Source organism: Helicoverpa zea, chromosome 7 (genome assembly GCF_022581195.2).
Source record: "Helicoverpa zea isolate HzStark_Cry1AcR chromosome 7, ilHelZeax1.1, whole genome shotgun sequence".
NCBI lineage: Eukaryota > Metazoa > Arthropoda > Insecta > Lepidoptera > Noctuidae > Helicoverpa > Helicoverpa zea.
In genome coordinates this window covers 12,674,634-12,702,412 of record NC_061458.1, presented here as the reverse complement: position 1 = coordinate 12,702,412, position 27,779 = coordinate 12,674,634, and the positions used below count along the sequence as shown (strand labels likewise).

The 27,779-nt window shown below is 37.4% G+C and overlaps 3 protein-coding genes across 6 annotated transcripts in view; 2 read left to right on the top strand and 1 right to left on the bottom strand.

The window, feature by feature from the left end:
- The window catches only part of LOC124632081 (V-type proton ATPase 116 kDa subunit a 1), a 38,026-nt gene extending 36,166 nt beyond the window's left edge, over positions 1 to 1,860 (bottom strand). For 3 of the 4 annotated variants that reach the window (XM_047166745.1, XM_047166742.1, XM_047166743.1), the window contains exon 1: positions 1,572 to 1,860. In XM_047166745.1, the coding sequence (XP_047022701.1) occupies positions 1,572 to 1,688 (117 nt within the window). In that variant the 5' untranslated portion in view covers positions 1,689 to 1,860. The remainder of the gene's footprint in view (positions 1 to 1,571) is intronic. The other variant, XM_047166744.1, reaches the window with a different exon arrangement.
- Positions 1,861 to 2,594: 734 nt separating this feature from the next.
- LOC124632010 (transmembrane protein 161B) lies at positions 2,595 to 9,248 on the top strand. Its single transcript, XM_047166664.1, has 9 exons — positions 2,595 to 2,752; positions 2,834 to 3,196; positions 3,381 to 3,460; positions 3,771 to 3,986; positions 4,355 to 4,471; positions 4,766 to 4,906; positions 5,484 to 5,658; positions 7,469 to 7,702; positions 7,983 to 9,248. Exons 1-9 carry the CDS (start codon positions 2,750 to 2,752, stop codon positions 8,100 to 8,102), a joined length of 1,449 nt encoding a protein of 482 aa, XP_047022620.1. The 5' UTR covers positions 2,595 to 2,749; the 3' UTR covers positions 8,103 to 9,248.
- A 5,354-nt stretch (positions 9,249 to 14,602) lies between these two features.
- Positions 14,603 to 18,359, top strand: LOC124632009 (heat shock 70 kDa protein cognate 4). Its single transcript, XM_047166663.1, has 3 exons — positions 14,603 to 14,759; positions 15,451 to 15,661; positions 16,519 to 18,359. The coding sequence occupies exons 2-3, from the start codon at positions 15,451 to 15,453 to the stop codon at positions 18,270 to 18,272; spliced, it is 1,965 nt and encodes a 654-aa protein (XP_047022619.1). The 5' UTR covers positions 14,603 to 14,759; the 3' UTR covers positions 18,273 to 18,359.
- Positions 18,360 to 27,779: the final 9,420 nt, after the last annotated feature.

Here is a 27,779-nt window from a genome sequence, read left to right as displayed (position 1 = left end):
TTCCACATACAGACAATTCATATTAGCATATTAATTGCTAATAAATAATTATTACTCTGTGTTACTAAGTAGGTATCACTTCTCTATATTATAAATCATGCACTTTGCTAGGTATAATTAAAATAAAAGAATACTTAGTGGTCATTTACATTGAGATATAATATGATTCATAGCTTTATGTTCATCTTAATTACAAAGTCTATATAACAATGTCTTTTATTGATGCCTATACATACATTTAAGTGACTCAATTAATATGTAAAACAAAAAATTCAAATAATTTTTTATCTATCTTCAAAAATGAGGTTCTCAATTTGACCTGCATCTTTGTTTGTAACCGATTTTGATGCGGTTTTCAGCATAATATGTAGTGTTGTTTTAAGGATTACTTCTGCATAAAGGTTTGATACTGGCTCTTAAAGTTTTAGTGCATAGACGCCACTCGTCCATTGGCCAAAGATTACAGACCCAAATATCTTTGAAACTAGTCTATGATGCAATACAAAAATTCCTCCTTATGTGGTTAGGTAACATTTAATTCAGAACTGATAAGATTTACAATTAACTTAGTGTGTTCCTACGTGTGACGTTATCTGACTAAATAATACTCTTTATCTTAGATTGTGGAGTAATTAACTTCATCAATCATACATTACAGATATCGGATATAATACTTTTTATTACTTTTTAATCAATCACATGATTTTTTAAGTTGGTTAGCTGTATTATGTTGGCACTCATGACCAATTTGATTGTTAACAAAAAACATGTGAAGAAGTTTTTACTCAAATCTGGTTTTTGTTGTATTTTTTTTACTTTTATTATGTTTTTGAATGGAACTTGTTTTTCAAAACTGGCTGGTTGTTGGGTTTTAACTGAGGCAACAATAGCAGAAACGGTTTTGAAGAATTATTTTGATTGCAATCTGATTTGTTCAAAAACATTTATTTATGCAAGTTTTTTATACATTATCATGGCTAGATTTGAGATGCCTTGTTACATTAATAATTATTCTAATGAAAAGCAATATCTTTTCCATTTCACTCATAGGGGAATATGTCATAATGTACATATTCTATGTAGTTTCAGAAATCCTAGCAAAATATATGCATGATTATTTACTCTTACAATCAATAGTTAGACTGTCTGTATGTATAAACAATAGTACTCTAACCAGTCATCTGTTATTATTTAGACTTCTAATAGAAGCAATAATATCAATAATGTACAGTTAACAACAATACCTAGCTATATGATTCACCAGGATACATCAGGATGTGATGTTTTCTATTAATTGAACATTATCAGAGCAGAAGCAGTCATTACCCATGAGAATAATGCAGTAATGATGATTTATTCACTCAATTCAACTTAGGAATTATAAAAAGCTATACCTAGGCTGCAGAATTCGTCAGCGTACTAATGAAATCAGGGTATGAAACTCGATCTTAACTAAAACGAGGTCAAAGATACTCTATTATGCTCCGGCCTTATCGAACAATGCAGGATTTGCGAATGACATCGACACTGAGGAAAAGGGGCGTATAACATGATCCACATGGTGTACTCACGTCTCGGAACTGAACAAGTCCCAGCTCCCCGAGTTCAGACACGCATGCATATGCGGCTTCGCTCTGCAGGAAGAGTTGACATAATGTCATTTCTTCACTCCTAAACAACGACCCCATCTTTCACGGTTTTTGCAACACAACACAAAATAAAACTTAGTAACCAACTACAGAAAAAGGCTCCGTCGCAGTCTGCGAGCAGACTTTGGCAGCGACGAAACCAAATTACGTGTGGAGACAAATCAATCGATATGAACTTTCATTCAAGTGAACATTAGTCATCAGTGCGCAACGCAAACGCGGACGTGCTTAGGGATACCATTCGAAAACTTTTAGTTACCCCTTATTACTTTTACAATTTCTGAGCGAATGGTGAGAATCATAATGATTTAAGACAGTTAGGAAAAAAGTACGGGGTGTTTAATTAATGTTCGTTCGTAATTTAAATGCACTTACGAAATGCAATATTACAAAAAAAAAAACATTTAGCTTACATTAATGCTGACTTTTAGACATAATGAATCTTTTATGTGCTGGCGAATACCAGCAGACCTTTTGTCATGTCTGATATCATTTCCTTGCTGGGTTTTGTATTTATCATAAAGGTAAAAGAAAGTGTAGAAAAGGCCAATCTCTTGTAGATTACCTCAAATCTAAGTAAATGTCTTTCAGTGGGCAACATTTTTTATTTCTATCTCCTTCCAACATTGTCGGTATCTCTTTCACCCCATTGATTTAACGAGGTACGTTTAAGAAGATAGCTTTGATTACAAGAAAGGGTAGATTTCTGTGAAGTAAAAAAAAATTTTACTCCCCCGAAAAAATCTTGAAATAATTAGCCAGCGAATTCATAAAATCAAATCACCTAAAAAAATAATGAAATTCTAACTTTTCAGCTCACTTTGTAAATACTCGTTCAAAAATTGTTATGCAACTAAAATAAAACGCATAAGTTTTGACAGTTAGTCCTGATTAATGAATTTCGGACCTCTTCTTTTTTCATTAAACTTTTGTATAATGCTATTGCATTCTTTCATTATGATTTAATTACACTTCTCAATTTTACTGTACAATATTGTGTGGGAGTAAAAAATTGAGGTTATAGATTTAGCTTGAAACGAAAATAATTTAGCAAATATAGACTATGAATAGACTTAAATGTGAATGAAAATCCAGGCAAAATGGTGTGTAAACTTGATTTATAAGTTCTAAATATAGATGCTGCGCTGAGTTCACTTGATCATTGCATTTAATTTGAATTGCAGGCACTGCTAGGCGCTCAATTAGTTATCACCCTGATTATGGTATCAGTGATACAGAAGTTGGGGAGTTATTCGTTCGCGAGATGGTTATTATGTTCGCAAAGGCTGTACAGGTATTTGTATCCTACGAACAGTGAGTTGAAGAGTTTGGCGGGAGTGCCGAAGGATACTACGAAGGCTAGGAAAGGGAGTAAACATGAGTCGAATGGGAAGCCGGAGACATTCCATGTGCCTCGGAGCCTGGACATCCAGCTGGAGACGGCGCCCGTGACACCGCTGGACGTGGTACACTTGAGGTTCTACACAGAATATGTGTGGATAGTTGACTTCTCTCTCTACACTGCCATTGTGTATATTATGTCTGAGGTAAGTGTTAACTTCCTAGCTATTTTCTTATTTATGTTAATCTTTATTTATTGATGTTCAGTATTTTTTTCAATTAAGCACTACATATTACTAAGATATTGCCTTAAAATTGTTTAACACAACTAAGTACATGTTAATTCAAACAAGTTTTGAAGGTGTTTTAATATTTATGTTATGATTCCAGGTTTACACATCAGTATTTCCTCTGAAGGATGAGTTCAACCTGAGCATGGTGTGGTGCATACTGGTGGTTCTGTTCTCATTGTATCCTTTACAAAGCAGTAGAAACACCATTAATCACTTAGTAGACTTGGTTGATGCATTGATCTAATTTGGACACATGAGGGGCTACAATTAAGTACCTAGGTGTAGTTTACAACAATAAATATAAAAAAAATTGCATTATAACAAAAACATCAATTATCTATTTAACTTTTCTGTGATAACAATGATAAGCTGTAGGATCTGTAATGTATTAAGAACTTCTTTTGTAAAAATAATTTGATTAATGTGAATCTTGCAGTAACCAAACAAGTCTATGAATTGAAATAATTCCTTAACACAAAAACCACAGCAAAATCTTACTAAGCCTCACAAAGCAGTACTTCACAAGTGAAGAATCCATCGGTGAGAGATCAACCTGCATCGTGGCGTTCTGCGTGTTCCTACTCATAGCTATGATGGTGCTGATAGTGAGTGAAGCTAACCTGGAAGTGGGGGTGGACCCGGCGTATGACAGCTTCTATGAAAATGCTTCAAAGTTCCTTGAGAATCAGGGATTGTCTTCTGTGTAAGTAAATGAGTTATAGTTTACCTGAAATGTTTTTACATTAAATGGGCATATTGCATTATTAGCATGGTTCTTCAAAAGAGACTACATCTACTCAGGTCTGTAGACAAGAAACTCAAACTATTTACAAAGATAATCACATAAATTGCAGTTTTTTTTTGCATAATTTATGGTTTTTGTAAGAGGGAAGTAATAGAAATTATGGCACTGAGCCAGTTTTTAATTTAAAAAATATACATATATCTTCCTATGTTTAACAGAGCATGAACTATAATTCTTTTTTTGGATGACTGCAATAATAAAAAGTGGAGATAAGATATTTTTTATGTAATTTTAAAATTTTACTTAGTACTAGTGTACAATTCCAGGGGTCCAGCATCAAAATTAATACTAAAATTCTTCTTTGCTGTGTGGGCTGCTATAATCGGGACACTCTTCACCTTCCCTGGACTGAGAGTTGCCAGGATGCACTGGGACTCACTTAGGTAAGTTAATACAACTCTAAATATAGTCTTTACACAAAGTTGTTCAAGCCAGTGTATTTGGGGACTATGATAAGTGGTTTAATTGTAACCGACTTCCAAAAAAAAGTTGAGGTTCTCACAAATACATTATACATACTGTTTGTCTAGCTAGCTAGATCCCAAACACAAGTGCTGAGATATTGCTTGATCCTGCTTTTATAGCTAAAGTTTTAACCCTAAATATTAAAATAGTATCTTACTATTTTATGAAAATAAGGCATTATATTTCATAAATCATTTATCTTTCCTTTACAGATATTACGGAGACAACAAAGTGAAACCCTTACTACTTAACTTTAACTTCGCCATGCCGTTTGTACTGGTGTTGTTGTGGGTGAGACCCATTACAAGGCACTACCTCACTGTGAGAGTGTTCAGCGGTATGGAGAAACCACTGTAAGTATATTTTCATCTATACAATTGCATAATGAGTACGCAAAATGGCTGAACGAACTTCTATCTTCAAATTAATGGTTTATGAGATTGTTTGAAAAAGTTACCGCATTATGTTCTTGTATGAATTATTAAGTAATAGAAGAATCAAAATTGCCACATTCAATACATAGTCTCGCACACCCTCCTTCTCAGCATTTAAAGTTATATAACAACTAGCTGTTGTCTGCTGCTTCACCCAAATAAAAAAGCAACCGTCTAATATTTCGCCTGTCTTTCCACTAGACTGTGTTTCGTTTAAATTGGTAAGGTAGTTTTACCCTGAAAGCGCGACCGACAGACACTTTTTACTTCCCTATTATGCTCCTGCTCCACCTGCGTCTTAACGCGTAACATTTACGTTAAATAGCATTAAACGTTAAGCGATAAATCGGGTGTCGGTTTAAGTGTAGCCAACGCGCATTTTTAATGCCCTAAGTAACTTGTAGTTGGCCATTGACATTAACGTTAACGCTAAAGCAGATGGAGCAGTAGCATAATAGACATGTAACCCAATTAGTAAGCTCCGTTTCCCTTCCAGCATGACATCAGATGCCTTCGACACTCTCCGCCTGATCCTCGTGGTGGGCACGGTGGTGACGCGGCTGGCGCTGATGCCGCGGCAGCTGCAGGCGTACCTCGACATGGCGCAGCGGCGTCTCGATGTGCAGAAGAAGGAGGCTGGCAGGATTACTAACATTGATCTGCAGAAGAAGGTAGGAGAATGCTTGATTTTACAAATTGCAGATGTTTGGGGAGGATGATCTACTTAATCTTTTTACATAAGTTATGTAAAAGGCAGTTAAAACAGTGACTTCAATCAACATAAAGGCAATCATCATCAGCCTTTTCATCGTCCCAATTCTAGGCACAGGCTTCTTATCATGCTCCTGCTCCACCTGCGTTAGCGTTAACGTTAATGTCAATGGCCAACTACACGCTACTTATTGCATTAAAAATGCGTGTTGGCTACACTTACGCAAAGAGTTAATCCATCATGAAGTAACGCGTTAACACACATTAAAGAGGTTAAACTCAGACACACAAAATAATTCTAAAAACTAAAGCTTTCTCATTTGACCATTCCATTACCGTGCTCGTAAAATGCAGTTACCGCTTAAACAAAGTATCTACACTCGTCCTTGCATGCGTGCAATGAGATGGCATTAATGTAGCCAACATCACTTAGCGCTCTAAGCTACGCACTAAAACCCTTTGATGTGTCCAAAAAACCGACACCCGAGTTATCGCTTAACGTTTAATGCTATTCATAATGCCATTTGTATAAATTGCCATTAAGACGCAGGTGGAGCAGTAGCATCACATGCTACTGCTACACCTGCGTCTTAACGCGTTAAATTTTGGCATTACGCAGATGTGGCCAACGTTTTAATGTCAATTTATACTAATGCTCCTGCTCCACCTGCGTTAGCGTTAACGTTAATGTCAATGGCCAACTACACGTTACTTATTGCATTAAAAATGCGTGTTGGCTACACTTAGGTACAATTCCGCAAAGAGTTAATCCCTCATGAAGTAACGCGTTAACACACATTAAAGAGGATAAACTCAGACACACAAAATAATTCTAAAAACTAAAGCTTTCTCATTTGACCATTCCATTACCGTGCTCGTAAAATGCAGTTACCGCTTAAACAAAGTATCTACACCCGTCCTTGCATGCGTGCAATGAGATAGCATTAATGTAGCCAACATCACTTAGCGCTCTAAGCTACGCACTAAAACCCTTTGATGTGTCCAAAAAACCGACACCCGAGTTATCGCTTAACGTTTAATGCTATTCATAATGCCATTTGTATAAATTGCCATTAAAACGTTGGCCACATCTGCGTAACGCCAAAATTTTACGCGTTAAGACGCAGGTGGAGCAGGAGCATAATGGCAATATAAATAGCATTAAACGTTAAGCGATAACTCGGGTGTCGGTTTTTTGGACACATCAAAGGGTTTTAGTGCGTAGCTTAGAGCGCTAAGTGATGTTGGCTACATTAATGCCATCTCATTGCACGCATGCAAGGACGAGTGTAGATACTTTGTTTAAGTTGTAACTGCATTTTACGAGCACGGTAATGGAATGGTCAAATGAGAAAGCTTTAGTTTTTAGAATTATTTTGTGTATCTGAGTTTAATCTCTTTAATGTATGTTAACGCGTTACTTCATGAGGGATTAACTCTTTGCGTAAGTGTAGCCAACACGCATTTTTAATGCTATAAGTAACGCGTAGTTGGCCATTGACATTAACGTTAACGCTAACGCAGGTGTAGCAGGAGCATCACAGAGAGGATTGAGCGTTAATCACTACACTTGCTGAAGGCAGCATGTAGGTTTAAAATCCAGGTTTCCTCAAGATATTTTACTTCACCTTTGCACAGTGATTTTTGCGCAAGAGACACTTAGGAAGTACCGTCAATTAAATAAAAGCAATTAATATGTCTATTATTCACGAAAAATATGAAAATCATCTATTCTAGTAAATCTGTTAAAAATCAAATCTCCCTTCACAGATCGCATCAGTATTCTACTATCTCTGCGTAGTAGCACTTCAATACATCTGCCCCATCATAATGTGTCTATACATGGCACTCATGTACAAGACATTGGGCGGCTACACCTGGACCGGAATGTTCTATGAAAGTGAAGAAGTCTGTGCGATGAGCGATAAGGCTGAAGGAATCACTGATGCTGTGGATGGGGAAGGCATAGAACAGTTCCAGCTGGCTTTGGAGAATTTGAAAATGGTATGTTGGATTTTTGGTACTTATTAATATTAAGTTTGTTAAGTATTTTTCGTAAGTGTATATGTGTGTATATTTGCCCTACACGTTGCATGCACAGTATAATGGCGCATGCCGCAACGGCCCGATGGCAGTATTCCATTTGACCGGTTTCTGAGTACCTACTTTAGGCCGCTGTTCATCTATTAATTTTAATGGATAATAGATAAATAGACGAGCTCTTGAACCTGTCGTCATATAAAGTCCAATATAAGAATACAAATTTATTTATGTCCTTCCCCAGGTATTTACAGTAGACGTATACCGAGGCGTGTTCGGCTTCGCAACCTGGTGGTGCTGCTTTGCGTGGTTCCTCACCACGTCGCTCGGCCTCGCATACCAGACATACTTCAGGATCTCGTGATACCCACACACTCACCATAGAGTTCTAGTCACCTCTGCAATCAGGTTGAGCGGGAAAATAAAAAATATTGGTTGTTTGTAAGGTTAAATGAATGATACAAAATATAAAGACAGATTTTTTATTAGTTTTAATCTGTATGACGTTTGAGTAGGCTCTTAACTAAAGATAAACAATCTTGACATTACGTTATTTTAGAAAGACATATAAAAAAGCACTGATTAAAATAACGCTTCAATTGTTTGAGTGATTGTTATTTAATATTTGCATTTTAATTTTAAACTGAGTTTTGAAATTAAAAGTCATATCAACATTGTTGATCTTTAGTTAAGCGCCTACTCAAAAATAGAGTATAGCTATTTATTTTGTCAGGCAAATTGGCTACACAGATTACTCTAAATCTATCCAATTGTATTTTTACAGCAAGCTACAGCTTTATATTGTTCAAAAACGTTTGCAGAAAATAGCATTGAAATTGTAAAAATACTCTCTAAATGTAAAAATAGACAAATTGGCAGCAACTATGTTTTACATGTACAGAAATAAAAATACTACAACAAAAGTATCATTGACCCAGTTTTTATGAAAAATATTTGTGAAGAGTCGTCGTTTTTGTTCGTTACCATATTAATTTTGTTTTATTTTTCTGTTCACAAATAGTAGTGTGGTCATTGGGTCACATTGCACAAAGTCTACACTTTTATATAAGTACTTTAGTTGGTTTGCAATGGGTTATGTTCAAGTGTGATTCCTATGTACAAAGTTTTGATTGCCGTACCGTAGTTGTATTTTAAACCTTTTTAAATACAGATAAGATTGTTTGTTGATGTGTTTCTTTGGAGTGATGCAACTTAAAATAATATTACAACCTTTTTTACGGAATCTCATTCTGAGTCAGCGTTTATCAGAAAAAAGAATTGTCATGTTATAAAAGGAAGTAAGGAACTGGTTGTTAAAAATCTATGTGCGAAAAGAATGGAATTAAAATAATAATGTTGTAAAGCCTACATAATATTTGTTTATACAAGCACAAAATGCTTCCTACTGAAGTTAGAATCTAGTATATAAGGCGCATGTTGTATTAGGACTGTTTTATTTATTTCTTTGTATTGTATTGGACTGTTTTTTCTATTAAAAGGTTTATAAGAACTGTGTTTTTTTCTGCCTTTATTTTTATATTACTGAATACTATAAAGTTCACTAACGTAAAAAGGTTTATATTGATTAAAATAGACTTGTGCGACCCATTTGACTTCTCAATGTTATAAGAATACATTTTAGAAAAAAAATATGATTAAGAAATCACATTCTAGCTCTATACGGGGAGCTATCTGTACAAAGATTACCGGTTACAACCGGCCAGGCAAGCTGGAAGGTTTTTACGATGACTCATATTCTTACACAACAGAGGGCGCGACTTCGTCATTCTAATCATTTTTGTGTTCTAATTCGAAGAAATAAATAGAATTTAGGCATCATTACATTTGCATTTCATTTCAGTTTTTTTTTTATTTCATTTCATTGACTACCTCCTATCAATTTTGTGGATATTTATAGATTTTTCTATAGTTCGGCCATTCAGAGAATGCGTTCCTGACACGTCGCGATTGAACTGACGACGTAATAACATTCATTGATTATTGATATAATAATGTTGTTTTAATGCTCCTCAATTGTTAAAACGGTAAACAACCAGCAAAAATATTTTTATCGTAACTGCAACGCCATTGCAAAGTTACGTCGTCAGTTCAATCGCGACGTGTCAGGAACGCATTCTCTGAATGGCCGAACTATAGTAGGTATATTCTAAGCTTGTAACACTACCGAGACTCAAGTGATGCGTTGTATCGGTTGTCGATATCGATGATTAAGTTAAAGGTCATTAAATGAATAAAATATATCTTATTGTCGCGTTGTTATTAAAAATAAGGAAAATGTGAAGTCTTTCATGAAAACTTGTAGAAAAAATTGGCTAATCCATTTAGTACGTTTGACTACTCTACATTAATGGAGTTTAATTTATAGCATCAAAGACTTTATAGTACTTAGACGTGCGTATAAAAAATGAAAATAAAGTCTGATATTGCCGGGACATAAACGTGATACCAATAAGAAATTATTCTTATGAGAGCTAGAGCTTATTGGCTGGAGAAACTATTTCAATAAGAGTGTACGGGCTTGAAAACCACGTGCGTTTTAGTCATAACAACAGCGGTTATAATTTTCTTCTTTCCCCACATTTCCTTATCATTGGATGAATTATTTCATAAGAAATATTTTGAATGGTTTATTTAATGACAATGAAGATTTTTGAATGAGTATACTGGAAAGAAAATAGTGCAAAAATTACCCTGAACAATATCCACCTAGCTTTGTAAACACCTGTAATAGATATGAAATAAACACCTTTGACTTTGAATATGAATACTAATATGTGATAATAATGTGATATTTCACTGTACGGTACAGTTTTTATCGATACATTGTATGCTTCTTCCAAACGCCTCTATTCTAGAGATGGGTTAATACCGATATTTTCCAATATTAGTTAATATGAATATATTCATGAAGTAATATTATGATATTTAAACTAATACATAGATATCAGTGATATCGCATATTATTAAACAGACACATTAAAGAATATTAAAGATTAGGAACTGTTTGTTGAAACAACCATATTAGTTGGTTGATTCTATCATCTTAAGTTCGGTTATACTAATATGCGTCAACGTTGTGAGTCTAATCTGTAACATATATTAGAATATAAACAAGTTCCTATTATGTTATTCACATCTTGCCATTTCTTGAACATACTAGACAATTCTGAGATTATATTTAGATTATTATATTATAGATAGTCAAAGGTAAAGGGTAAATTTAACAAATACAAATCAATCAATCAAATGGTTTATTGACACCATTGACACGTACAGCATTATTTGTTGACGTGTAAAAACATCAATTTTTTAACTTTTTCCGACGAGAGACGAGTTCGTCGGTCTGAAATTAATTCTCCAGATTTCGAGAAAACTCTTTCGCACGGCACTGAAGTAGCAAGCACACAGCAATGCCGTTTAAAAACCTTGCTTAAATTAGGGTATAAGAAATAGTTTTTTCGCCACCAATCATTGGGGTTTCCAGTACGAGGTAACAATTTGTCATTTAAAAACCGCTGCACTTCAGCTGTTGCTATAGCTGTGGGCGACTCAAGTGTGTGCGTATCTTCAACTTCTAAGTCCGCCCAAATATCAATTATTTTATATGGTTTAAGAGTAGGCTCTTCAACCGTTACAGTTCGAGGGTCAGGTGACGACGGACATTCCGGATTTGGTCTTCGAGCTTGATCCTCTTGAGCCCATTGCCTATTAATTTCAATAACAGCGAGCTCTATTACTCTTTTTTTTGCGGTTTCAGCTTTGGATGAATCCATAAAATATGCCATTTTATACCGTGGATCCAAAAACGTTGCCACGGCAAAAGTTAGACTATTTTCCGTATTTTTTAGGCGAGTTACCAATCCATGTACAATTCTGTTGCACACAGCTATAGCATTGTCATGTAATGTATGATCATGTGCTATATTAATAGTGTAAACATTGTTTAATAGCCTGTTAAAAATTATAACCAAACTTCCCGTTAGGTATTTTTCACCACTTATCTGCACAGTCACTTGTTCCAGCGGTTTTAAAACTGTGCATAAATCTTTGCACATTTTCCACTCATCTGCAGTGATATTTTCAATGTTGGTACTGCTCGATGAGTCTAAAATGGCTAATGTACTTGTCACGGCTTCTTTTAATAATAATGCTCTTTCGAGCATGTGGAACGTAGAGTTCCATCTAGTCGTGACGTCTATAATCATTTTTTTAGGATTTTTTATATTATTGTTAAGTTGATATTTTAGTAATTTTTCAACTGCAGTGTTACTTCTTCTAAAATGGCTAACTATAATTCTTAATTTTGCTAAAAAGTTTTCTATTTCGGGGATTTTTAAGGCATCTTTGGCTATAAGGTTGATAGTATGTGCAAAACATCCAAAGTTTTTTAAATTTAAGTCTCTAATGCAATTTTGGACATTGTGTGCATTGTCAGAAACTACCAATTTAATTTTATTGTTAAGGTTCCAAGCACCGATGACCTCATTTAACTCCGCGCTCAAATTAGCTGACGTATGCGGACCAGATAAAACACGACATTGAAGAAGAGCTGTTTGTAACGTAAAATTGTCATCAATGTAATGCGCTGTTACTGCTAAATAGCCTTCCTGTGCGCGTGATGTCCAGCAGTCTATTGTGAGACAAGCAGAATCGACACCAGCGAGTTTTTCTCGGATCTCAGTCGCACAGTTGTGATAGTCTGCATCTAACATATTATTCGATACGTGTTTTCGACTTGGGAGTTGGTAGGCCGGGTTTAATTTTGAAATAAAATTTTTGAAATACTGGTCCTCAACAATTGAAAATGGAAGAAAAGTTTTATTAAACAGCAACATTAAGGCATCGTCTATTTCTTTTCTCTGTTTAATGGAAAGCTTCTTACTGTTCGTAAACATTTTCATTGTTGACTGTATTCTGTTAAATGGTTGCTCATACGTTATCTGTGTGGTTGGTATTGCCGCTGATTGTGACGATCCAGATGGAGCAACAGCATCAGCTGAGGTAGATGCACATGCCTGCTGACTATCGCAGCTGGCCTCAGTCTCAGTTCCTAGAACTATTATAGGTGGTCTTGCTGGATTAATTTCCGGTTCCTGCTGTCTAATTTTTGATGAGATTACCGGAGCCGTTATTAAATGTTTGTTTTTCAAATGTTTGTTCAAATTGGAAACAGTTCCTTTAAAGCTAAGTTTTGTTTGGCAAATATTACATTTGGCAATTTTTTTTTCTTCTGAATCTACTTTGTAATAATTCCAAACTTCACTAACCCTAGCACGCTTCATGTTTTGTTTTTTTTTAAGGTGTTCTTATGTCGATAATACTATAAAATAAATGTGTCACTATTTACTATCTGGTACTTAAAAATGTTTGTATAGTAAGTTCAACTCAGTCTTGCGCGCGGCCTTATGTGTGGGTAACCCTTGTAGGTACATATACAGTGACTTTGTGTTCGTGACAAGATTTATTGTCCGCGTACCCCGAGCTAGAAAATATGTAAATAGTATTTAATTCATCTTAGATATTTCACCTCATTTATTTCTTAGATACTGTCAATGTCAATTTGAAAAAAACGTATGAGAAAATAATGAAAAACTGTAAAATGTAATAATAAAAAGCTTTGAATGTTGTTTCATTTTTTGAAACGCTACATGACTCCTTAAACATTTTCTCCGTGAAGAACTAGACATTTTCGTAAACGACTGTCCATAACAAAAAGTGATAAGAACACGAGATTCTCGACCGAGCTGCTCAGCCGACGTCACTGTCACACGAATGAAAGTTGTGTATTTACAAGCCGACGCACACATAGGGCCGCGCGCAAATCTGAGTTGAACTATCTATATCATTATACACTAGATATCAAAGTTATAGGTTCTTGAATAACACTGTCTGTAGGCACTCAAAAATGTAGCTATCACTATACTTTAAGTAACAAAGTTTTAGATTCTTGAATAACACTGTCTCTAGGCACTCAAAAATCGCCCACTCCTACCAAAAGTCTCTCTCCATTTCTCGCAGTGTTGCCAACTCTATATTAAGATTAGGTGTTACACAACGACTTAAAAAGTGCTAAACGTTGACTCGATATATTTGCTGCCAAATACTGAAAAAAAAAAACATAAGAATGTGTTGCATCCACATTCTAATGTAACTCAAAAAAAGTAAATATATTTGAAAACTAGCTGATCCCGCGAACTTCGTATCGTTTAAACCTTCCCTGGACCTCTACAAACATTTTAAAACCAAAATCAGCTCAATCGGCCCAGCCGTTCTCGAGTTTTAATCAGACTAACGAACAACAATTAATTTTTATTTATATAGATTATTATAATATAATAATATAGATAAAGACTTCACTTAAAAGACTTAGTTACCAAGTTATAAAATCCCAAAAAAAAAAGTGAACGATATGTATGTATTATGCGACCTATGTTGAATGATCAAAGTCTACGTAGAATCAATATTGAGTATTAGCTTATTAGAATTCGTCGGGTTTCTGATCTGATCTATGGGCCGTGATCATTCATTCTCCTTGTACGAATACGAGCTGAGAGTGAGTGATATAATATATTATGCGACCCATGTTGAACGGTCGGTAGACACGTATTACTGAATACGAAGTATCAGCATATTACAATTAGTCGTATTACTAATACATGAATATGTTCAATATTAGGATATTTTAAACGAATACTAATATATCGGCATCACCCTTACTCTATTCGCACCCCTAGTTTAACACAAAAACGCTGCAGATGTCATTTTCTGACCAATCAGGTATATTCACGCTAGGAGGGAGCGATTCCTATTGGTCGCCGTAGGGAATATTCCAGAACAACCGAGTGACGTCGAGTGACGCATCCCCGCGCATATAAACTCGTTGGTGAAATTTCGACGCCATATTATTTCGTGAAAAGAAGCCGTCAATCGCGCACCTTTGCTGAGTTTACTCTACGAGTTAAGTCAACGACTGAGATAGTTATACATTAAAAATCAAAAAGTAAGTGATTTCTGTATAATTTGAAATTTATTTTGTGTTCTGTTCTGTGAAAAAAGTAAAACTTTATCAATGGTACGATATTTTTTGTGATTTTGATTTGTGAGATTCTTGATTTTATGACTTAGTGAGGCGGGAAGTGGTTAACCACGTTTCCAGTAGTTCGTGGAGTTTTTCCAGTAACTATTATTGATTGAATACTGTATTTAACGGTCCCTGAAGTAACGCTTGCAAGGTCTTTTTCGTCAATATCTAATTTCTTTGTTCGTGTGGCAATTGGCTAGGCACGTGGTTTACTGGGCCGCTTGATGAATACGGTGTGTTCTCTTACGTTATTGAGAAGCGAAATGCATCTATTTCGGTTCACATTACCGTAGATTTCCACGGTTTATTCGAGAATGTTCTCGCGACACCGTATTGATTTTTCGTGTAATGGCCGCCACTGCATTTTCCGCTTTGTAACGATTTAGCTTCTGTTTAGCAAGTAGGTATTTTGAATAACCATGACGGATTTACCATTTCTATGCAACATGTCTTACTTCCCACGTGCTAATTAACGTTTTTCGTTAACTTGATCGGTATCAAAATGGCGGCACTTAACCTCAAATCCTCCGGTTTTGTTGACCCGTTCAAGTACATTTGCAAAGGTCGGGTGTTATTCAGCCTAGCTTAACCCTACGTTTCTTTGTTTCAGATGGCAGCAACTAAAGCACCTGCTGTAGGTATCGACTTGGGTACCACTTACTCATGCGTGGGAGTTTTCCAGCATGGTAAGGTGGAGATCATCGCCAACGACCAGGGCAACAGGACCACGCCCTCATATGTCGCGTTCACAGACACCGAGCGTCTCATCGGTGATGCCGCCAAGAACCAGGTGGCGATGAACCCTAACAACACAATTTTCGGTAAGTTTCTCGACGCCGCATACCCGCTGTCTCATGTCTAGTCACCTTAGTCTGATTAATCTACGCTACATCTAGTTTCCGGTGGGAATCACCATATCGACCGGTAATGAAAAACCTACTCTGTTCTATAGGAAAAGATAACGTTATCGAACATTATACCTACATATTAAACACGTGAATCACATTCGGTTAACACGCGAACCGCGTGTGACCGAGTCGGCGTCGCAACCGCGGGGTTATTTACCGGGCTGCAGATAGCATCCTAGTCAACGGAAATAGGTCGCGCGATCGATGCAGGCAGGACCTAGTTCATTCAACTACCTATGACGTTACCCAGTTAACTGGGTCGCGAGTTATTGGCCTGGATTAACTATTAAAAGTAAATTTGACTGATGGTGGTAGCAACAACTACACCTTTTAAGGCAAACAAAGCCTACACGGAAAACAATAGATAAAATCGTAGGAGTTATGACTCATTGTATACACAGATATGATCATAATTTCACTATTGGTGACTAAGCTTCTACATCCTGGGTTTAACAAAATAATTTCATCATTTCTAAACACAAACTATCCAATTCATAAATATTGATGAGTCATCAGTCTTGTGTGAAGTTTGTAAAGGTCAACCTGTAAGAACAGACCAAGGTTAGATAATATATAAACAGATGTGATAATATGTAATCTTTCCTAGTCAGTTGTTAGGTTTTATAGCTTTTTCATGATGATATCCAATATACTAGACTAGAGTCTCTGAACATATTGAATGATAACAGTATTCTGAGGATATTTATTCAACATATAGGCTAAATATTCCATTGAACATGTGTGTAACGGTTTTATTTTGCTTGTTACAGATGCTAAACGTCTCATCGGCCGCAAATTCGAAGATGCCACCGTACAAGCCGACATGAAGCACTGGCCTTTCGAGGTTGTCAGTGACGGTGGTAAGCCAAAGATCAAGGTCTCATACAAGGGAGAAGACAAAACCTTCTTCCCTGAGGAAGTTAGCTCAATGGTGCTCACAAAAATGAAGGAAACAGCCGAGGCCTATCTCGGCAAAACGGTGCAGAATGCAGTAATCACGGTTCCAGCGTACTTCAACGACTCACAAAGACAAGCCACGAAAGATGCGGGTACCATCTCTGGCTTGAACGTTCTCCGTATCATCAATGAACCGACTGCTGCTGCGATTGCGTACGGCCTTGACAAGAAGGGGAGTGGAGAACGTAACGTCTTGATTTTCGATCTCGGCGGCGGTACCTTCGACGTGTCCATCCTGACCATCGAGGACGGTATCTTTGAAGTAAAGTCCACCGCTGGTGACACTCACTTGGGAGGAGAGGACTTCGACAACAGAATGGTGAACCACTTCGTGCAGGAGTTCAAGAGGAAGTACAAGAAGGACCTCGCCACCAACAAGAGGGCCCTTCGGCGATTGCGCACTGCTTGTGAAAGGGCGAAGAGGACTCTGTCTTCTTCTACCCAGGCTAGCATTGAAATCGACTCTCTATTTGAGGGTATCGATTTCTACACATCCATCACCAGGGCTCGTTTCGAGGAGCTGAACGCTGACCTGTTCAGATCCACCATGGAGCCTGTGGAGAAGTCCCTTCGTGACGCGAAGATGGATAAGTCGCAAATCCACGACATCGTACTTGTAGGTGGTTCTACTCGTATTCCCAAGGTGCAGAAGCTCCTTCAAGACTTCTTCAATGGAAAGGAGCTTAACAAATCCATCAACCCCGACGAGGCCGTAGCTTATGGTGCCGCCGTCCAGGCCGCCATCTTGCATGGTGACAAGTCTGAGGAAGTGCAGGACCTGCTCCTGCTCGACGTGACTCCGCTGTCGCTCGGTATCGAAACCGCCGGCGGTGTCATGACCACCCTCATTAAGCGTAACACCACCATCCCCACCAAGCAGACTCAGACCTTCACCACCTACTCTGACAACCAGCCCGGAGTACTCATCCAGGTATTCGAGGGCGAGCGTGCCATGACCAAGGACAATAACCTGCTCGGAAAGTTCGAGCTCACTGGCATCCCTCCCGCGCCACGTGGCGTGCCCCAGATCGAGGTCACCTTCGACATCGACGCCAACGGTATCCTCAACGTATCTGCTGTTGAGAAGTCCACCAACAAGGAGAATAAGATCACCATCACCAACGACAAGGGCCGCCTTTCAAAGGAGGAGATCGAGCGCATGGTCAACGAGGCCGAGAAATACAGGACTGAGGACGAGAAGCAGAAGGAGACTATCCAGGCCAAGAACGCCCTGGAATCATACTGCTTCAACATGAAGTCCACCATGGAGGATGAGAAGCTCAAGGACAAGATCTCAGACTCTGACAAGCAAACCATCCTCGACAAGTGCAACGACACCATCAAATGGTTGGACTCCAATCAGCTGGCTGACAAGGAGGAGTACGAGCACAAACAGAAGGAGCTGGAAGGCATCTGCAACCCCATCATCACCAAGATGTACCAGGGTGCCGGTGGCATGCCCGGCGGCATGCCCGGCGGTATGCCCGGCTTCCCCGGCGGCGCGCCCGGCGCTGGCGGCGCGGCCCCCGGTGGCGGTGCCGGACCTACCATCGAGGAGGTCGACTAAACATTCCAACAGATTACACACCACGCTTTTACTGATATTGCAGTATTCAACTACAGTACAGTGTCTCCAATAAATGATTGAAACTCACTTCTGTATTTTAATTTTTAAAACCTTGTGTTTTTATGAATTCGTTCATATAGATAGAAACATCTCAATTACATAATGCAGTGTGCTGACCTTGTCATAATAGGGTCAATGACCATTGCTACTTCTCTTAAACATGCCTACACATAATGACCTAGTCTAGAGTACAATACCTGGAGTAGGTCCGTTACGTTAGGGACAAGGCATGATGTAATATCGCTGGATCTACCGTGCTAAGCACCGGTAGTTTCCTACTCATTAACATCAACCATACATGTGTCCTTACGTCATTAGGTACCCAAGTTACGAGACGCGAGGCGTTGATAAAGAGGTTCTTGGACTTCGGCCCCCGTTCCTTCGGTCTAATCCAGTCTGTAGGTATTAGAAATAGCAGACGGAGTTATGATGCACGCGGTCGAGTATTCTCGTGGACGATATAATTCGACCGAAATAGCCGCTCCAGAATAATCTCGACTGAGATAAAACGTTAGCACTTGCGTTTCGCATGACGATCGATACCTACAAGTTTACATAGAACATAGTAACAGACTAAACAAACAACTTTATTTTTAACCCCCGACGCAAAAACGACGGGGTGTTATAAGTTTGACGTCTGTGTGTGTGTGTGTGTATGTGGCATCGTAGCTCCCAAACGGATGATCCGATTGTAATGCGGTTTTTTTTTTGTTTGAAAGGAATGTCATTCGGGAGTGTTCTTAGCTATGTTTGGTGGAAATCGGTTCAGGTCTTCAAGGTCATCAGCTCGTTTGTTAGGTGTGATAGGAATGTTACACACTCAGTTTACTTGCAAGCTTAAGTGGGATCTGAAATTTGAAATACTAATGTCTTCTGGAACCACGGAGCTGGTCTGCTGTTAGGACACGAAGATAGGAGACGTAACCCTGAACTGCCTCTTAGTAAACCCATCGAGTTTGGGCTCGTTGAATTTGTCTTGACGAGTTCTCTTCATGTTTCTGATTGACGAGAACCTGATGCTGGAAATGGGATGTGGCGGATGAAACTCTGGAATGCCGTAATGAAACGGATAAACCGATTTATATTTTTGCTGAAAATCTAGAATGACCAAAGGTTAATCTTTGTTGTTTCTCAATCTGTGCAATTCTCCCAGAGCCAGTTTGTCTAGCCAAAGATAAAAAAAAAAACGTTTTAGTGGACTTAAGCACTTTTGATATTTAACGACTCAATTACTGTCCTTTTTTTACTAGTCCGTGTTACTGTCATGGGTTATGTTCATTCTCTGCCTATATACTTGAGTACGAGACAACAGCCCAGACGGGTGTGTGCGTTCGCACAGCGGAATGTTGTTGAATTTAAAGATTTTAATTATGCAGATAATTAGTGTAAGACGTTCTATAATTGTGTATGGTAAATAAAAATTTGTGTATGCAGCCATTGTGGAGAAATTCACCAAAAACTGATTCCGCTGGGCGAACGTTGTCCTGGCGGAACTTTTTTTAATCCATAGACTTTAGAAGAAAAGAGATGTGTCCAAAAATTAGTGTGTATTTGTGTATAATTATTTATGTATGAATGAAATCAGTGCATGCATAAACTTCGGAGAAATTCAAGTTTCCGCTACGCGAACGTTTGGTCATGCTAGTTTTCATATAAAGCGCTTACATAGAGAGCTGTAGATTTTTACATATGTTGTTTTGAATTTGTTTATATTTGTTTAAAAAACAGATTTAGAAAAAGTCGTAGGGTTTAAAAGATAAAATTTTTTTCATTCCGCTGCGCGAACGCACACCAGACGGGTCGTTAGAAAAAACTTGTCCTTTCTGACTTTTGACTTAATTTTTTTGCTTAACTGACGTCATCAGCACTTATAATTTATTCTACGCTGCCTACCTACGTAACTGCAACCTGCAACCATGTCTCGCACTCCCCTCGGGTTGGAATCAGTACCTTGGTAAACTTATATTTTGTAACTTGGTAAAGCGATGTTAAATCTTTGTGCTGTCGACTCTCGCTGTATCGAACCTTGAAATGCTAAAATGCTTTTTTCGTTAGTAAACTTGGAGATCATATAGGGTAATCTGGAAGTTTCAGATCTCGATAATTGTTGCTTAGATCAAAGAAAATTGTTGTATAATTTTCCTAAATGCATCAGAAAGCCTTATCGCGGCTCACTAGACAAAGCCGCCGGTTTATATTCAGCCGTCATAAACAGTGCAGTTCATTGCTATTTATGTATAGTGAAGTATTGATTTTTAATTATTCACGCCAGAGTCAATGTTTGTGGCCTTGCCGTCTATTGGTTATGGAAAATAATGGAAGTGCCTACCCCTTTGTCTACCTATATCAACGACCATAAAACTATGACCATACAGGTACCTATGTGACCACATAGCAAACAATCATAATTATTGAATGCCCTATAGGCTATGAGAGGACGGATGAACCAGTTTTCTTTTTTCGATGAGCTTTTCCTAAGGTTTTTAGTTAATGGGTAAGGTCTCTCAAGAGTGTATAAATAAAAAAAATAACCAAGGTTGCTGATCGGGAACTCGAGACTACTAGGTCGAGATGTCACAGTCTATTTATCTTTGTCTAGAGTCTAGATTATAACCATTACATTATGTAATACGCACCAACATGAGTAGATAAGTACCATGCACAAGTAATTAATACCTAGTTAAGTGTCTTGTTATGACATAACTTTGATAAATTAGGTACTGAACTGCAGTGTTCATTATCGTAAACAAAGTTTTATTAGATACTGAAAACCTATGTCTACCTACGTTATATTCCGATCCTATTTATATTCTAGAGAAGGTTTTAGAAGGTTATCGTATCAACAATCTTGGCTATCTATCTCGACAGATAATCTCGTGTGATGAAAAACTACATTCCCTCCTACTCATTAATTTTGTTATGGCGTCTGAAAACTACAGAATTTTAGATTCCAGATATTACAGCTGTTTACAAAAGTATAAATATTGAAGAGAAAAGACTGGAATAGCTACGCACGAAGCGGTTTCGAGATCTAATCTGATCTTCTATAAATAGTGCCGGACAAGTGTCTACTCTTGTAATTAGAGAGGGATAATTACACATTGTCAATGTTTATTACCGTCAACATACTACTTCTATGATTATTACATCAACTACTACTACAGTACTTTACTCAGGCCCGCCGCTAGCTATTTGTTCGCCCGCGTGCAAAACTGATTATGCCGCCCTACGACTACATACGTTTTGTCAAAAAATATATAAGGGGGGGGGGGGGCGGATCCAGGTGGTCCGGACCCCCCCCGCCCATTCATATCCATCTTACTTGTCCAACAGAAAAAAATATGTACATGCACCGCTCTGATTGCAGAAAACCCACCTACTTTTGGATAAATAACTATTGCAATACATAACATACATTCCCATACAGCCATTTTTGGTCGCAGATATGATAAAGATGTAACAAGTCGCAACAGTTTCGTAACAGGTACGACACAACGTGACTGTGTAAGGATTAGCTTTTATGTGTTGTAACGGTTCAGTAAAAATGTGACGGAAACTAGATTCAGTAACTTTGTGTGGTCGCTGTTTCGATACTTTACAGCTTAAGTTGTAACCACAGATTTTAGAAACTTTGCGTTTGGTTTGTAACCAGTGTGCAATGTTGACACAATTGTGTTGTAACTGGGTAGTAACATGGTGTAGTCGATGTTCCAGAACACTTTAACACTAACTGGCATATATAAAAACATGACGAGAGCCAGTTATTCTCAAACTGTCTATGTTTTCAGCCGTTATCAACCATTTAATGAAATTTAAAATGAGTAAACAACCAAAAACCTTACGTAAACTCCGATGGACTTCAACTTTTTACAGAAGAGTTAAAGAAATAAGTAGGTCCCAAAATATCTCAAGTACCTAATTGTACTCGCACACAAGTTTTTTTTTATTATAATAATATTTTTTTCATAATGTTGCATTGTTGGTGATACCCATTTTATTGAACTTAAAACTTATTCTTTTCTAGGCCATTTACAGGAAAACAGTACGGAATTTCGTACCGAGGAGCTTAGTGGTATCGTCCCTAGTGCCAAAGTTTCAACTTTCGAGCTCCAAATCGCAGTTTTTTCTTTTTCTCGGCCAAAACAAGACGTCTTCGTCTTTAACCCAAGTACTCGGCACAAGCGATATTAATTCTGATGAACAATGCAAAAAGGCATCTTGACTTGATAAAAACTTTGGAAAACACTGTAACCAAATATTAAGAGAAACCATCTTAAAAATCTAGTAATTTTGTAACAATTTACCGTAACATGTCGACACGTGTCGACACATTATCGTAACTTTGTGACTAGTTGCGACGAGCTTATTTTTCAAAACAAACATCAAAAATGTTTTTTCATAGTTCATTATTTATCAATTCTATGAGTAAATCTTGCTAAAATAATTTGTATTAGGATTAAAATATTTGATATTGTATTTAAATGGAAGCTTTTGAGCACTCGATGTGCATCATTTTATATTTTTATTTTATTTAACAAAAGTTTTTCTTTCGCCAGAATTATTAAAACATGATATTACGGTGGCGCGTTGGAAATATCAACATATTCAAAGAAATTACACAGTAAACTTTTTTTCCCAATAAGATTTGAGCATTATAAACCATATTAATTTATGAAAACTAAAACTTTGTTTACTTGCCTTGAGTTCATCAACTCAAGGTAAGTAAACCATCATTATGGGATTTCTTGTATTTTGTATTATTTCGTCGTGTCACTCACGCACGAGCCAACGAAATTAATCGAACGAATGAATGATTGAATGATTAGTGCGAACTCTGGTTAAAATATGGTAACAATGCTACGACACGGCGACGTAAATTAGAAACCAAATGTTACTTGTTTATTGTGTCGAGATCTTCCCCATTTTTAGTTGCAGCGACGGCGCTAACACGGAACGTCGACGAGATTATGTTTCGAAATAGATCAGTGTCGACGCTAAGTGTCGAAACGGTTACGTTATGTTCGCAAAAATGGTTATATGGGTTACACATAACTTTTTATTTACTTGAAATGTTCAGAGTAACCTAAGCAGTCTTGGGTTAGCCCATAAGCAAACTAAGCAATTGCTTAGGCTTAGGGCATCAATGCAGTGCAATCATTACCCAAGTGGCCCCTATGTATTGAAAGATTGTGATTAACTTAAACTAACGCACTTAAATATCTATAACAATGTTTAAAGTCAGTAAAATACGTTATTTGGTGGGTTTTCTGTTGAAAAATTATAAGACACTTTCCATATGTAATCAAGCGCGAGCGGAGCGAGCGCGAAATTTTTATTTTTAAAGGACACAAAACAAATAAAAATCACTGTAAATTAACAAAGCAAAGTCAAAAAGTAAGATATGCACAGAAGTGAAGTGCAAAAGCCGCGAGCGACGCGAGCGCGATTTTTTCCTTAGAGTTTTCATGAAGTGAACATATCTTAAAAAGCCATAACGGACGTGCGCGAAAAATGTTTATTCGGAATTGAATGCCTCAACAATTAAACAAAGATAAAATGCGATATCTGACATGGAGCCGCGAGCGCAGCGAGCGCGAATTTTTTTGGGGATGCAAAGGGTGAAACAGTCAAAATTGATAGGAGACGACCAAAGCTAGGGCGGCTTTTTCAGAAATTTTATTGGTTTAATTTTGCCGCCCCCTAAATAGCATTTGCCCCACGCTACGCCACTGGTTGATCTTAAATCGTTTTTAAGAATCTTTAATTTTGAAAATGTCCTTTCAACAGATGTACCTAACTGAAACCGGCAGTATAAGTAATATTCTTAGCGCTATTGCTGTGTTCGGAAATATTGAAATCAAATCATTAGTAAAAAGATATTGTATTTTTTAAATATTACGTGATAACTCGCTAGATTTGCCGCCCCCTAGGACGTGCCGCCCCCGTGCTGTGCACGCGCTGCACGCCCGCTTACGGCGGGCCTGACTTTACTACAGTACTTTCTAGATTTTAAATGTACCTACACTCAACATCAAAACTGCATTAGCACAATGAAAATTCGTAGACAGAACTGGTAAAATGGAGATATTTATAAGAGTTGTTCTATTTCCACATTACAATAGATATAGAAACTGGTAGAACACAATAATAAGGTACAAATAACAATTCATCATCTTTGTTTTAGTTTTCGATTTTTCTATACTTGTGACTAATTAAATAAGCCCATACCGGTTAGCACGTTTGTCATTATTACACGAATTTCTGATTATTTTATTAGGAAATAAACATAACAGGAACCACTGTTTATGGGTAGCTACCTAAATACATATTAGTGCTTACCTTACCTTCACAATGTTAAGTCCATGTAATTTATTTCAAAGAAAACTCGTCAAACAAATACCCTCCATTATTAATTTATTGACAAAGTTTTGAGGCTTTAATATTACGGACGGAGTTAGTGATCTCCAAAGTGTCAAGCGTTGTTTTCTTCAACGCCACCTTTTTTTTTTTTTTTTACACGTCAAAAATCATCAAATGACCCCTTCCGCTGTGGGTTAGCAGCGGAGAGGGAGTGTCAGACTCTTACTGACTAAAAACCGTCGTGTTCCGTCATGGGCCTTTTATGTACCAGGGCCGCGGTATCTCTTTCGAACAACCCGCAGCGCTTCAACGCCACCTTGGATTAAGAGGCCCCATCAGTTGTGGGTAAGACACCTCTTAGAATTGAAACATTCACGATTCACGAATAAGCTGAAGGTTATGAAATGAAAATAAAGGAAGATTAGAAGTTTTTCCGATCAGTTCAGTAGGCAAGAAATTAGTAGAACACCCAACAACGTTAAAACTATTAGCAATTAACACATGAATAAATTTGCAGAATTCTGCACGTCTAGTATAGCATCACATATTTTTGGACACGCTTGTAGTATCACAAACATGAGTAAAGAGCGTATTCTACTCACGTGGTAGGTATTGTGTTAAATGTGACTCAATACATGTACCTACCTACTGGTCAAGCGGTCACGGGCCCACGGCTCTGCATGTCGTTGACCTGTCACTGCGCATGCGCAGGCGGAAGCTGCAATATCCCGTTCATCTCATTTTACTTACACACACGTGAGGTTCTCCAATGAATACGAATTTACCTATATGATGTTCGGATGTCTCAGGTCAAAACCCTTTGGTTGGAGGGTGACTTAAAGCATGTTCGTCTGTTTGCTAATGTTGAAGTTTTCGATCGATATTGAAGGTAAGAAGTGTAAAAGGTCGAGAAGATATAAGAAGTTGAAAATACGATACTAAACAGTCAATAAAGGTTATAAACACTTACAAGCAAAAGTAGCGACATTTTTAGGGACTTTCCCTAAACAGTTACTTGCTGCGTCATTATTCAATGAATAAATCAATCATTCACACAGTGCTGACTCAACCAAGATGTTCTAGAACACGATAAGTTGGCCCAATTGTTCTTCTACGATTACCTAAGTACTTACATTAGTACACGAGTGTTCTACACTAACTTAATCAAAAGTAGTGTGGGTAGGACACCGTTGAAATGGAAAAAAAAAACCGTTAACCCAGAGTAACACAATTTAAATAAAATCGGGTAGTAGGTATATCATAGATTACCATCATAGATTGGCTCTAAGCTTTATAGTTTAGAGCCAGAGAAAGGATATACAGCTACGTTTTACCCGGTTGCAGAAAGTGGTTGTCCCGGGAAGTCCCTGAAACTGCATAGAACAGCCAGTTTTACATACCTGGTTAATGATCATGAATCAAATCTTTTTAAAATACCCAGACAAAACCTTTTTAAGTTTCATTCTAGAAATATGTAGTCCGGTTATAATTTAACAAACAAATACGCAATGTCATTCAACGTCATACAAATGGTTAGCATTGTTATCTAGCTCTAGAACAAATTGTTTACTAATAAAAGTGCCTGAATAGGCGGTGACTAATTTATTTCTCAGTATCGAACGCATATCGATGACATAATTATTTAGGTAACAGGTAATCTTATCATTAAAATGGCAATATAGAGGTGCAATGTGCAACGTAGAAATTCCATTCAATCGACCAACCTCCCACAGTTGCTACGATAGTTATATAGGACATAGGTAAATTATTTCTTATTTATCTAGGGTCGATTGACTATTTCTGACATTGCGGAGCATTCCTTTGAAAAAACTGAACTGCGTTTCATTTCGAAGTTCGTAAAATACTGATTTGTAGTCTGACTTTTGGTTACCTATATTTGTAACGTCTGAGATTGGAACCTGGTCCGCAGCGCTCATCTCCGCCAACCATGCTCTTGTCGTCAGTGTCTAGGTGAACCAGTTTAACTTCCTACTAATCAGCTGAAGGTGAATCCCACCATATTACTCGTAATAGTCGTAATGCGCCTGAGTAATTAAGATAAGAATGGTCGCGGAAGCAGACTGTTCATTAAGTACATTGTGTAAAGATAAGTATGCAACTAAGGACAACTGTGTGTTCTAGATTGATACTCATAGATTGATTTGTCTTGAGCATATATTTGAAGACACAAGTTTTATTTGTTACTAGCTATTTGTAGGAAACTCAAAAGTTTTATTTCCTAAGCAGAAAAACGTAATCATTCATCAATCATCATCAGCCTAGTTACCGTTCCACTGACAAGGATCGAGCGTTCCACACAAAGAAGGATCGAGCGTTATCACCTCATCATCAATGCGGGTTGGTGATTTTAGACATTATAGTCCAGGGTTTAATCGAGATGTTTTATGATGAGAGAAAAAAACTAATACACCAATCAAATTTAATTGTACCAGCTTTAGCATATCTGTCCACGGACCGTTCGTAGTCATCTTGTTATTTCCTTGTTATTATTTCTGTTCTATCTTTTTATATCCCACTGAGTTAGTAACCGCTAGTTCAATGGTAAGGAAATCTGGAAAAATAGTCTACAGTTCCGCAAAAAACTGTGTTATTTGTAAACGAAACTATATTTCTAGGTATAGATTGCGGATATTGGATATGCTCCAAGATGTAAGGGCGTAGTTCACAAGGGCGTATGACGTCATTCAATGACGTGAATAGACTGGTAGGTGAAGCCCTTCGCTGAAGCCTTTTGAAGTTTTTATTGAGATGTTCATTGTTCTGGAAAAATATTAATGAAATTCTTTTCTTTAGAAGCCATATTATTATTAGCCGTGGGCTTGATCAATTTGGCTATGATTTGTTCATGCTTAGGTATATTTGTAAGAGGTCTTTTGGAAAATAAATATGGGATTCTTTATATAATGATATTAATTGTTGTAAAAACTACATCTTGGGTTTCAGCAGCTGTTTTCAATAAGGTCACGAGGCTTTGTTTCCTATGGAGACCTTTTTAGTAATCAAGTCATCAAGTGATCTCTCTGCAGGGTCAACACCAACATAAAAATACAAATAAAACACGCCAAA